This window comes from Gossypium raimondii, chromosome 1, assembly GCF_025698545.1.
Source record: "Gossypium raimondii isolate GPD5lz chromosome 1, ASM2569854v1, whole genome shotgun sequence".
Lineage (NCBI taxonomy): Eukaryota > Viridiplantae > Streptophyta > Magnoliopsida > Malvales > Malvaceae > Gossypium > Gossypium raimondii.
This window is the reverse complement of record NC_068565.1, coordinates 12,948,130-12,961,393: the sequence shown is the minus strand read 5'-3', so window position 1 is coordinate 12,961,393 and position 13,264 is coordinate 12,948,130. Positions and strand designations below refer to the sequence as shown.

Below are 13,264 nucleotides of genomic sequence, written 5' to 3'. Positions count from 1 at the left end.
ATTAGCTGAGCAATCCTAATCAGACGAGGACTAATGGACGCATAATTGAAAAGTGCATGCTCAACTTAGATCCTAACCCGATTAAATTGTAGGTTGCATAAAAATTCTAACCAAGCTCTGTTATCTACATAGTTTTTAAATTTGTATGATTAAATTGTTTCAAACCTAACACGTCCCTGTTACCTCACACGAATGCTAAGAAACCCTAAGTAAATAAGGATCAATAAAATGTGTATTTACTAAGTAAAGGATTCCGAAAGGACCTAATGTGGTTTCCAAACTCATGAAAGATTGTGTTGCCATGGAATGTTTTTCCGAATGTTATTAAGCATGTTGATAATAAATTAGGAGGATCAAACATTTTATTAAGCATGTTGTTGAAATGTCAGTTTAACTCTCAACTCAGCTACGACTGAACCATCATCAATCAAAGACAATCGGGCATTCATAGCTAGCAAAGCAAACAGAGATTTTTGACTTAAAGCATCAGCAACAACATTAGCCTTACCCGGATGGTAATCAATAATCAAATCATAGTCCTTTATCAATTTAAGCCACCTACGCTGTCTCAAATTCAAATCTTTCTGTGTCATCAGATATTTCAGACTTTTATGTTCAGTATAAATATGACATTTCTCATCATACAAGTAATGTCGCCATATTTTTAATGCAAATACAATAGCAGCTAATTCAAGATCAAGCACAGGGTAATTTCTTTCATGTGGCTTAAGTTGTATCGAAGCATAGGCTATAACTTTACTTTCTTGCATCAAGACACAACCTAAACCATTTAATGATGCATCACTATAAATAATAAATTCTTTACCCGGTTCAGGTAGTACCAATACAGGTGCTTTCGTCAACAAATCTTTCAATCGGTCGAAACTCTGCTGGCATTCATCAGTCCACTCGAATTTAACATCTTACTGTAATAAACGGGTCATCGAAGAAGCTATCATAGAGAACCCCTGTACAAATCTCCGATAATAACCAGCTAAACCCAAGAAACTTCTAACTTCAGATACAATTTTCGGTGGACTCCAATTGACAATAGCTGAGATTTTACTCGGATCTACCCTGATGTCTTCTGCGGATACAATATGTCTGAGAAAACCCACTTCTCGAAGCCAAAATTCACATTTACTAAATTTAGCGTATACTTGCTTCTCTCACAGAATTTGTAACACAATTCTCAAATGTTCCGCATGTTTATTTTCATCTCGGGAATAGACCAAGATATCATCAATAAAAACTACCACGAACCTATCTAAATACGGTCTGAATATCCGATTCATCAGGTCCATAAATACTGCAGGTGCATTAGTCAGCCCAAACGACATAACAAGAAACTCATAATGCTCGTACCTGGTTCTGAAAGTTATTTTCAGTACATCTGACTCTTTTACCTATAACTGATAGTAGCCAGATCGGAGATCAATCTTTGAAAATACAGTGGCACCCTTCAACTGGTCAAACAGATCATTAATCCGAGGCAATGGGTACTTATTCTTTATAGTGACTTTGTTGAGCTGTCGATAATCAATACAAAATCTTAAGGACCCATCCTTCTTTTTCACAAATAGAATCGGAGCACCCTAATGTGAATAACTTGGTCAGACAAAACCCCTGTCAACAAGTTCTTGCAACTGTGTCTTTAACTCCTTTAATTCCGTAGGAGCTATACAATATGGAGCTATGGAGATTAGAGTAGTTCCCGAAATCAGATCTATAGAAAATTTCACTTCTCTTTCTGGTGGCAACCCTGGTAATTCCTCTTGAAACACATTGAAAGATTCACATACACCTGGCACTGCCTGTATCTTTGTCTCAGATACCTTAGTATCTAACACATATGCCAAATAAGCATCATACCCTTTTCTGACACACTTTTGAGCTGTCATAACTGAAATCACATCAGATAATTCCTCTGTCTGATTAGATTTAACCCGAAGTAATTCTCCATTCTGACACTTCAGCACAATATATTTCTTTTTATAGTTTACTACTGCATCATGCTGAGTTAACCAATCCATGCCCAATATCACATCAAACTCATCAAAAGGCAATAACATCAAGTCAACCGGAAAATAAATACCTTTACCATCAGTGGAAAATTTTTACAAACTTTATCCACCATCACAAACTAGCCTAGGGGGTTCGAGATTTTAACCACAAATTCAGTAGGTTCAACAAATAAAATTTTAACAAATACTAATTTTGTGCATATGTATGAATGTGTAGAACCAGGAACAATTAATGCAATAATATAAGTATCAAGTAAAGAAAATGTACCAGTAATTACATCTGGTGCGGAGACATCTTCTCTAGCACGAATAGCATATGTCCTGGCTGGTGCTCGTGCCTCAAATCTGCCTATAGTATCTTTTATAACTCCTCAAGTACCACTAACATTACTGGTAGGTCGAGGTGGTCTACCCCTTGAAGCAAGATTACTTAGCTTCGATGTCTGTTCTGCCTCTTTTTCTATTCTTTCGGAACAATCTCTGAGGAAATGATCGAAAGAACTACATCTATAACAGGCTCCACTCTTCAGTCGGCATTCTCCAAAATGAACTTTATTACAGTACTGGCATCTTGGCTTAGGGGTACCAACACTGCCAACACTGGTTACTGATGGAGTGGAAGGTCTTGGATTAGTGCGTTGAAAACTTCACTCTCTACCCGAATACCCAGTGGCTGAGGTAGAACGATCCTAGTATTTCTTCAATTTCTTTGAAGTAGAAAACTGAGATTTTTCCATTGATCTTTTACTAAGAATTCGAGCTTCCCTCTCAGCCTGTTTCTTTTCTTTGTTCAATTCTTCTACTTTATAAGCTTTCTCTACCAATATAGCAAACTCTCGAATTTCAAGAATTCTGATCAGTAGCTTAATTTCTTCATTCAACCCTTCTTCGAATCGTTCGTACATTTCGGCTTCTAATTGTACCCATTCCCGAGCATATTTACTCAATCAGACAAATTCTCTTTCATACTCAAATATTGATCTGTTACCTTGTTTCAGCTCAAGAAATTCTTTTCTCTTTTGATCGAGGAACCTCTGACTGATATATTTCTTTCTGAACTCGGTCTGAAAGAATTCCCATGTAATTTTTTCTTTCGGAACAACTGAAGCTTTAGTATTCCACCAATGGTAACCTATATCTTTTAGCAATGATACTGCACATTTCAGACACTCTTCTGATGTGCAAGATAATTCCTCCAAAACTCGAGTAGTATTTTCTAACCAAAACTCAGCCCGTTCGGGATCATCATCAACTGCAGTTTTGAATCCTTCTGCCCCATATTTTCTGATTTTATCAACCGGATCTTTTCCTTTTTTCATAGATTCAGTACCTATACCCTATAGAATCTCGGGAATCGGTGGAGGAGGAGGAGGAGGAGCTTGAGTTTGTCGCACTACAGGGTTAGTTCTTAATTACTGAGTAAATCATTCATTCATCATTTGATAGAAGGCCATTTTAGCCTCTTCACTTTGGTCTCTTGTCTCGGACCTTCTACTACTAGTAGCTTCAACTTCTCTTTGTTCTGAAACCGGAGCATGACTTCCGGCTTCCTCAGGTTGAGCTCGGTCGGCAGGCATTTACTATAAGAAAATCACATTTCAAATGGTCAGGAGATATCACACTATCAATAATAATTTAAATGGCATGTATAACTAATCCCGTATTTGCTACGTTGATTCGAGAACCGGCTAAACTGTAGCTCTGAAAGCAACAAATGTAATACCCCCTACCCGTATTCGTCGCTGGAATAGGGTACGAGGCATTACCAGGTTTTATTGAATAAATTTTCTATTATTACGAGTTAAATACTATTCATTTATCGAAACACGTCATGACGTCTCTTAGATAGGCCTCCGAAGCCCAAAGCATACATCGGGACTAAACCGAGATTAAATCGAAACCATAAGAATTTTTTTTATGAACTCAATATAACCCCTTTATAAATTTCTAACCTTCCCTGCAATTTTAAACCGAGACTAATCTAAACCAACCAATCCATTTCAACATATTTTCAAGATAGATTCAAACATATCCATAAGATCATGACATACCAAAACGAAGATTTGTTAGTCATAGCAATGGCTAACCTTACATTCATTTCCCATTAACATTTACTTTATTAGCTTATACATGCCATTGATTTTCAAAATAAAGTTTCTTTATATACCGAAATCTTGAGGTTGATAGTGTGATGCGTCTCTAACTAGATCTAGTTTCCGAGCTCTTAACACTACAAAACAGGGGAAAAGGAAACAGGGTAAGCACTTTGTACTTAGTAAGCTCATGTAACAAGAATTATACTTACCTAATATTTCCAATACAATGCAATAAACATTCATACATCCATTCAATGCATTATTCCCCTAACATGCACAAACTCAACATTCAAGTTAGTTCAATAATTTTCATGTATCAATAATATATATACCATGATTTGATGAGCTCATCAATACCATGATTTCTATTCCCTTGTTATTTTTCCATATTTATCCCGTTGAATTTCTCAAAATTTCGATGGATTTTTAGGGGTACACTTTAGTGCATAAATTCGGGTCCGTCAATTCATATTCATGTGCGCACATTTCCATTTCAGAGAGCACACTCTCGCGAACCTCATCCTTAAGCGGGATTACCAGTCCAGGCTAAATCCCATGTAATATAAACTCATAGAGTATTGTCGGGATTACCAGTCCAGGCTAAATCCCCTGCAATGACAATTACTCTAATGAGCTTGGATCAGACCCTAATTCGGATTACCCATCCGGGCTAAATCCATTTTCCACATATTTTTCGGGAGGGCTACATCAAGATAGGATCACCCGTCTCGGCTAGATCCTTTTTACCATCAATTCCTTTTCAAAGATCCATCGAATTTCCTTTCATTCAACCGGGATTTATTTTCTCTTTTCATCAAGAATATCAATACTTCATCAATTATCATACAATAAACATCCAAATCATATTCACATCAAGAAAAATATAATTCAAGTTACATGAACTTACCTCGATACTTGTTCGTATGCAAAAATCTACTAATCCCAAACTTTTTCTTTTCCTCGATCTAGCTCGTATTTGAATTTTCTGGATTCAAATAAATAAATTTAATCATTAATTTAATACATTTCATGTTCATATGTAACATTCTCTATAATTCTATTATTATTTATAATTCATTCAGAGCTGTCTTCTTGAGTCATAGTTACTAAATTATTTATATCTTGAACTAAAAAACTCCAAATTAAGATCCACTAATTTTCCCCGAAACTAGACTCACATATCTTCTTACCATAAAATTTTCAGAATTTTTGGTTTAGCCAATAATTACAGTTTATTCTTTAAAAGTCATCCCTATTTTGTTATTTGATAGTTTTGCCCCTTCTTCACTAAAAATTAATTATCTCCTCGTACACAATTCGGATGATGTTCTCGTTTGTTTATTTTGAAAATAGACTTATTAATTATTTTAAAAATATAAATTTAAGCCCCTAATTATTTTTATCCAATTTTTTATGAATTTACAAAGTCAGAACAAGGGAACCCGAAATCATTCTGACCTTGTCTCACAAAACCTATTATATCTCATGATTTACGATTTCATTGCTTACACTGTTTCTTCTATAAGAAACTAGACTCAATAAGTTTTAATTTCATATTTTATTCATCCTCTAATTCGATCTCTACAGTTTTTGGTATTTTTCAAAGTTAGACTACTGTTGCTGTCCAAAACTATTTTAGTGCCAAGTGTTGATTTCCAATTTACCCCAAATTTCACAGTTCATACAATTTAGTCCTTGCTCAATTAACCCCTCAATTAAGCTAATTTGTCTCAATTTATTCTTTACCTGGACATTATAAGTTATTTCACAACTATTGAAATTCAGAATTTCCACATAAAACCCTAACTTCACACTCTTTTACAATTAGGTCTCACACATTCATTTTCTATTCAATTCTTTCAATAAAATCGGCAGATAAACAATTTAAAGCTCTAATTCCATGCTAAATCATCATATAATTCCAAAATATATTCATAGAAACTTTCAATTTCATTCATAAAATCTAAAACTAATGAATTCAACAAGTGGACCTAGTTGTAAAAGTCACAAAAACACAGAAATTTCAAGAAATAATCAAGAATAGAACTTACTTGTAGTAAAAATATGAAAAACCAGCTTAAGGAAACCTTCTATGGTGTTTTTTCTGATGATAATGCAGAAAAAAAGAGAAATATAGATAATTCTACTTTAATCCTAACGTTATTAAGTAAATTTTACAATATTCCAATTTTACCCTTAATTATCCTTATTTTCTTGCTGATTTCATGCCCTTGTCGTCCATCCCAAATAGACCTTGGGTCTATTTGGATTTTAAGCCCTCTTTCTTTTATCATTTAAGCTATTTAATCATTTTCCATAATTTTGTATTTGTTACAATTTAGTCCTTTTTGTTCAATTAACAATCGAAACTTTAAAATTTCTTGACCAAAATTTAATACTAACTTATTAACACTCCATAAATATTTATAAAAATATTTATGGCTTAATTAAAAATCCCTGAAGTCTCGATACCTCGTTTTTCGATTCTAATTATTTTAATATTTATTTCTAGTACACTATTCACTATATACTCACTAAATTAATAATATTTTCTACTCACTTGTCGGATTTAGTGATCTCAAATCACCGTTCCGACACCACTGAAAATTCAGGCCATTACATCCAAGCTCACGTCCGAATGGATCCTAGATTCAGAATGTTCTTTGCACATGTGTCCCAATAGAGAATGGTTCTCCACATACAGTTTGGTTGAAGGTGGAGTTGTGTGCATGTGAAACGATTCATCTAGGAAGGTAATTGGTGATTCATCTATTTATCATTGGCTACACAGTTCATCTCATTGCTAACATGTTTGTCCCTAAGAGAGCTTCATAGCTTGTATAAATATAGCTGTCACAAATACCTACATCAGTGGTAAAGGCAAAAATTTTTGTTTTGTTCATTGCCTTAAAACTTCATTTCCAACACCAAGAAAGCACTTATAACAGTGAAATTGTTAGGGTTGATTTGATTTCCATTGATTTATGAATTAAGCAAACTAAGCATAATCTTTTGAATTGTTTTAAATAAAAGCAAAGGTTATTATTCCTACAATTTCCTACAACATTTTGCCTATTCTATTTGTCATATGTGGATGTTAGATTCATGGACCATAACACTATGCATGTCAAAGTTATGGAATAGAAGATATGAAGTTGGGAAGTTGGATGGGAAGAAGAGTTCATCATGATTTAGGTCTTTCCCTTTTTTCTGATAATTTTCCTTAAATCCTTGAGCCCAATCGAAAGACCTCATCCATAGTGATGCATTTATTGTTAAAAACAACCTCATTACGAATAATCCACAATGACCACAAAGAAGGAGCATAACATATAAATAATTTTGAAATCTGAAAAGTGGAGTTAAATTTCTAGAAATAAAAGAAGATGATTAAATTTTAAATTTATGAAGAGTGCAAGGGCTTATGGCATATTTTATAACTATTTTTATCTTTAAATTATAGTTTCTTAATATTATAAGAATTTATGACATATTTTAATTTTTTAAATATTTTTTATAATTTATTTTAATTTTGTGCATATATATCAAATTTAATTTTATCAAAATGAATATATTATAAATTAATATTTAAAATTTTAAGGTGACTCGAAACGAGATTAGGAAAAACTAATTGGAGGAGAGGACAAAAATTCTTAATAAAATCAGATTTAAAGCGAAAGGTAAAGGTGAAGGTCGAGGAGTAAAAAACCACCCGCTTTATTATTATTATTATTATTATTATTATTATTATTATTATTATTATTATCCTCGTCTACCCCCAATTTAAAGAAACTAAAAGGAAAAATAATTTTAAGTTATAAAAGATCATTTTTATCTTTGTATATTTTAGTTTATTTTTAATCTTTATCTTGTAATATTTAATATTATTTTGGTACATTAATATTATTTTTTATACTTTTTACATTTAAATGCATTATTTTACATTTGAATTAAAACTCGATTATCATAATTAAATTTAATAATATTTATACTATTTATTAAGTGTTTTACTGAGTTGGTATCACCTCAACTGGGTCACCAACTCAATTAAGGAAATTATGGAAATGTCTTTCTATAATTAAAATAAGTTATATTATTTGAGATAATTTAATCTTTTATTGCAACGAGAAAGGATTGTATGAAACATAGATTATCCCTTTTCTAATAGTTTTATGCCACGTCAACAATTTCATTTTGAATTTCAATATTTTACATTGGATTTGATTTTTTAAGGATGAAAATGCTGAAATTTAGGATGAAAATATTGATATGACATTGAACTATTGGAAAAGGATTTTGGATGATGTGGCATTATTGTTTTATACAATTTTTCTCTAGAGGTCAAATAGTTCATCTATTATAAAAGGTCAAAATATACCATGACTCCTTATACTCTTCAGTAAATTTCTAGTTTAGTCACTTTGTACTTTTATTTTTAGGAATTTAGCCCATTTATTTTTAGATTTCAAAATTCAAGTCTAACTGATAACACTATTAAAATTATTTTGTTAAATTCAAATTTATTAAAATTTATTTATTTTAGTTACATGACCATTAAGTGAGAATTAATTTCAAAATGGCGACCCATAAATTTAACAGAAAAAATTTAATATTGTTACCAATTAAACATAAATTTTAAAATCGAAAAGTAAAAAACTAAAGTACTAGAAATAAAAGTACAGAGACTAAATTTTAATTTTACGAAGAATACAAATCCTTTTGACATGTTTTAACCTTATAAAAGTATCAATATATTCATTATACATTAAATTTTAAAGCAAACGGTTAGAACTAGTCAGCAATTCAACATTAAAATAATTAAAATATACTTTTAAGTCCCTCAGTATTCTTCATACATTTGAAATTTAATCTTTTACTTTTATTTCAAAGAATTTAATCTTTTATTAGATTTATAAATGTAAGTTCAATTATTAATCTGTTAAAATTTTTTATTAGATTCAAATTCATTACAACATCATTTTTCAAGGGTGAATGTACTTGAGAGGTCCCTTTATTATAGGGACTGATCAAATTAGTCACACTACTATTAAATGGGTCAATTTAGATTATATTATTAAAAAGAATCAAATAAAGCTAAATTGGAATTGAATTAACATTTATTATTTAAACAATGTCATTTATTATTTAGTAGAGTTATTATTTTTAAAGTTTTATGGTTCTATAAATGAAATTTTTGTTTGGAATTGAACTACAACTGAAATAAAATTTAAGATGTTTTTTTTATAGAACAAAAGTTAGCTCTGTTACAATTTGAACTTATTTAATTTTTTTAATAATATAAAGACTAAATTTATCTATTAAATAATAGGATTAATTTGATCCAATTCCCATAATACAGGAGTTCTAAGGTATTTTAACCTTTTTAAAGATACATTATTACTAAGGGAGTTTTTTTAAACAAAAATTCAAAATTTTAAGTGAATAAATTTAACAAAAAAATATTTATCTGTGTTAAAATGAAACTTTTTTTTTTTAATCTTAAATTTACTTTGACCTTAAATAGTAAGGTTCAAAAAAGGAAACCAACTTGCAGGGTAAGTTACAGAGCATTCTTGTGTCCTTTCAAGTCCGATGACAATGAGAGGCCTCAGAAAGCTAATGCTCAGTGCTGAAAATGGAGAATCAGATGAAGAAGAAAAAAGGGTCTCTCACTATTCATCCAACCATCAAATACTGTTAGTTGGTGAAGGGGATTTCTCTTTTTCTTTGAGTTTGGCCAATGCTTTTGCCTCTGCCTCTAACATTTGTGCTTCTTCCTTAGACTCCTATGGTAATCAAACACAAAAGAAACAACCCTTTTCTTTATAAAGTGTTTTATTGCTTTAGCTATTTACACCAAAGTTTCTTTCTTTCTTTTTTCCATAATGGTGTGCGGTTCTGTTCCTCTTTATGAAGAATCAAGAAAGGGTTTGACATTTTTCTTTTAATTTAGTTGTTAAGAAAATTTTTTGATTTTACTGATATTTTGGTTAAATAGATATTTTGGTGAAGAAATACAAGAATGCAATTTCAAATTTGGAAAATCTTGAGAAGCTAGGGGCATGCTTACTACATGAAGTGGATGCATCCAAAATGAAGCATCATACTGACTTAGCCAACCGAAAGTTTGATCGAATCATCTTCAATTTTCCACATGCTGGCTTTCATGGAAAGGAAGATAATCCCCATATGATTCGGTAAATTTCCTCTTTGCAATTTCATATATGATTCTGGGATTTCTTTCTCATGTTTCTAGATGTGTATTTAGTGTCCAGGATATTTATGTTCATGCATGGCATCTTCTAATATTTTCGTATCATTAATGTCTTTGCTATCCTTTTTAGTTATTCCCAAGTTTTTAAAGATACATAAATGGATAGAGCAAATTTACATGAATTTCTGCCGTTATTTGAGTGTTGAATATGTTGGTCTTACGATTCTTTATATAGAGGGTCCTTGAATGGCCATATCTTTATACCTATGTCTAGAAATGTGTCAAGTTCAAGTGTCTGACACGATTGCTTGAAGAATAAAATGAAGCGTCTAAGCGACATAATGGTAGTGTACTAATATTTCTGTGTCATTTTCGCTTTTCATCCGTGATGTGATTAAATAAGTGTCTTTACTGCACTTCGTCCTAGAAATTAGGAGGATCAAACATTTTATTCCTTTTCCATTTGGAGGGAGTTAAACCATGAATGTTGTCATAAAATGACAGGAAGTTCATACTTACGGTATATTCCAAATCTGAGATGTGATATTGATGCTTGTATTCAAGTATCAAGAGATCATATGTAAGTATTTAGTTGTCCCTTTGGCTTCCACAATACACACTCTGTTTTTCACAATATTGTTGTACTAAAACAGGATGCATAGGAACCTTGTACAAGGTTTCTTTAGGAGTGCAAAGGGCATGCTTCGAGCTAATGGTGAAATTCATGTAAACCACAAGACCAATGCTCCGTTTTCCCTATGGAATCTTAAGAAATTAGCTTCTGGGTGCTCTCTGGCATTGATTCAGTGTGTAGATTTCAATGTAGAAGATTACCCAGGTTATCACAACAAGAGAGGGGATGGTTCAAGATGTGATGAACCCTTTCCTCTTGGCAAGAGCAGCACCTTCAAATTCGGCTTTTGCTCTAGAGCTAAGAAGGCGTCTAAAGCAACCAAAAGATGGGGTTCAATGTGTAACAAATCTCAGCATTTTCAAACCATTTCAATGCCAATGCAGCTGCGTTCAACTTCTGATTTCAACTATCATCGAAGGAATCATACTGTGAATCGCATCCCACTGCGTGTTAAACTGCGTCCTATCATTCCTAACCAGAATCAATACTCCGGGGTCTTTGATAGAAACTTTAATGGTTTGGTCCGAACATGTCAAGCGAATAGCCTGAGGTCTGATTTTGATGCAAGATATGATGATCTAGGAAGCTTGAGGCATGGTCTTGACAGACAATTGGTAGAGGTGCCGAGAACCTTGAATGGTAACTTGCCTTACATGCATGAGCACAAGCATGAGCATGAACAAGTGAGGCATAGTCTTGACAGACAAGTGGTAGGGGTGCCAAGAACCATAAATGATAACTTGTATTACATGTATGAGCATGAACAAGCGAGGCATAGTCTTGACAGACAAAAGGTAGAGGTGCCAAGAGCCTTACATGGTAACTTGTATTACATGCATGAGCATGAAAATAGTCTTGACAGACGAATGATAGAGATGCCAAGAACCTTAAATGGTAACTCGTATTACATGCATGAGCACAAGCCAGCGAGGCATAGTGTTGACAGACAACTGGTAGAGATGCCAAGAGCCTTGAATGGTAACTTGTACTACATGCATGACCGTGAGCATGAACTTGCCCATATTAGCAATTCGAGGCCTCATCTTCACAGGGCGCTTGCATGTCCAACCTCCCAGCTGAAAGTACCTAATACTCGGGATGTTCTCCGTTTGTAAATGCATGGAATCTTCTGCTTTTTTGTCTGTGCCAGTTACATAGTGCATCAGCATAAAATGACGAGTACATACAACTTGTGATGCTGACCATGTAAAGTCAGAAATGCTTAACCTTCCTCTGAAACTAGTTATCTTTTGTCTATGGAGCATACAATGTAATGCTTAAGTACGGGTATCTTTGGTTGCTTTGCTTTACTTGATGTTTAGTGCCTAACTAATTCTAAATTCATATGATTATTGACTACATCTAAACAAGTTGCATGCTTTGCTTTACTTGATGTTTAGCGCCTAACTAATTCTAAATTCATATGATTATTGACTACATCTAATCAAGCTTTAGCTTGATTTTATCTCTCCTCCAACTTTTCCTTTATTGAATTTAAATTGATATTCTTACTCTCCATAGTCTCCTTATCATTTTCTCTCTTAGTGGTTATGGAAATTCCTTTGATTTTTAGGTGAAAATGGTGAATTTTGATGGAAAAGATCAAATTGTAAAAAAAAGTAAAATTTTCTTTTCTTCAAGAATGGTGGAGGTGAGCTGAAAGAAAGATGGAGAAATTTTCATCATCCTTTCTTTTTATTTTCTTAACCATTAATTAAATAAAAAACATATTATATTAAAAGAATAAAAACAATTTTAAAATAATTTTAACCAATCAAAATCTAACACCAATATTCATAATTATCATGAAACATCATGATAATTATCTTAATTTAAAATAACTATGACTATTTTACCCTTCAACATATATTAGTTCATATATATTTTGAAACTTGTAAATTAGTTGATCCTTTAAATTTTATTTATTAAACAATGATGAAAAATTATTTTTATGCGTAAACCATAAAAATAGTCACCCAACCATATCTTTCTTTCTATTTTAATCACCTAACTATTAAATTTTTTGATTTAATCACTAAACTTTTCGAAATTAAATATTTTAACTACTGTTACTGTGAATTGATGTGAAATTTATCCATTTAACCCCAATACTTGTACTTAAGCATTACATTGTATGTTCCATAGACAAAAGATAACTAAAGGTTAAGCATTTCTGACTTTACATGGTCAGCATCGCAAGTTGTATGTACTCGTCATTTTATGCTGATGCACTATGTAACTGACGCAGACAAAAAAGCAGTAGATTCCATGCATTTACAAACGAAGAACATCCCCA

At 32.3% G+C, this 13,264-nt stretch overlaps 1 protein-coding gene across 1 annotated transcript; it reads left to right on the top strand.

Moving 5' to 3' along the window:
• Positions 1-9,678: 9,678 nt before the first annotated feature.
• LOC105782797 (hypothetical protein) lies at positions 9,679-12,356 on the top strand. The gene is made up of 3 exons (XM_012607795.2): positions 9,679-9,911; positions 10,119-10,317; positions 10,988-12,356. The coding sequence occupies exons 1-3, from the start codon at positions 9,713-9,715 to the stop codon at positions 12,081-12,083; spliced, it is 1,494 nt and encodes a 497-aa protein (XP_012463249.1). The 5' UTR covers positions 9,679-9,712; the 3' UTR covers positions 12,084-12,356.
• The last annotated feature ends 908 nt before the right edge of the window (positions 12,357-13,264 follow it).

What these genes read in the sequence shown, in the direction of transcription:
- LOC105782797 (XM_012607795.2), top strand. Translation starts at nt 9,713, where the DNA reads ATGACAATGAGAGGCCTCAGAAAGCTAATGCTCAGTGCTGAAAATGGA. An exon ending in TTCTTCCTTAGACTCCTATG is followed by an intron (nt 9,912 to 10,118) that starts GTAATCAAACAC and finishes TTGGTTAAATAG; the next exon opens with ATATTTTGGTGAAGAAATAC. An exon ending in GATAATCCCCATATGATTCG is followed by an intron (nt 10,318 to 10,987) that starts GTAAATTTCCTC and finishes GTACTAAAACAG; the next exon opens with GATGCATAGGAACCTTGTAC.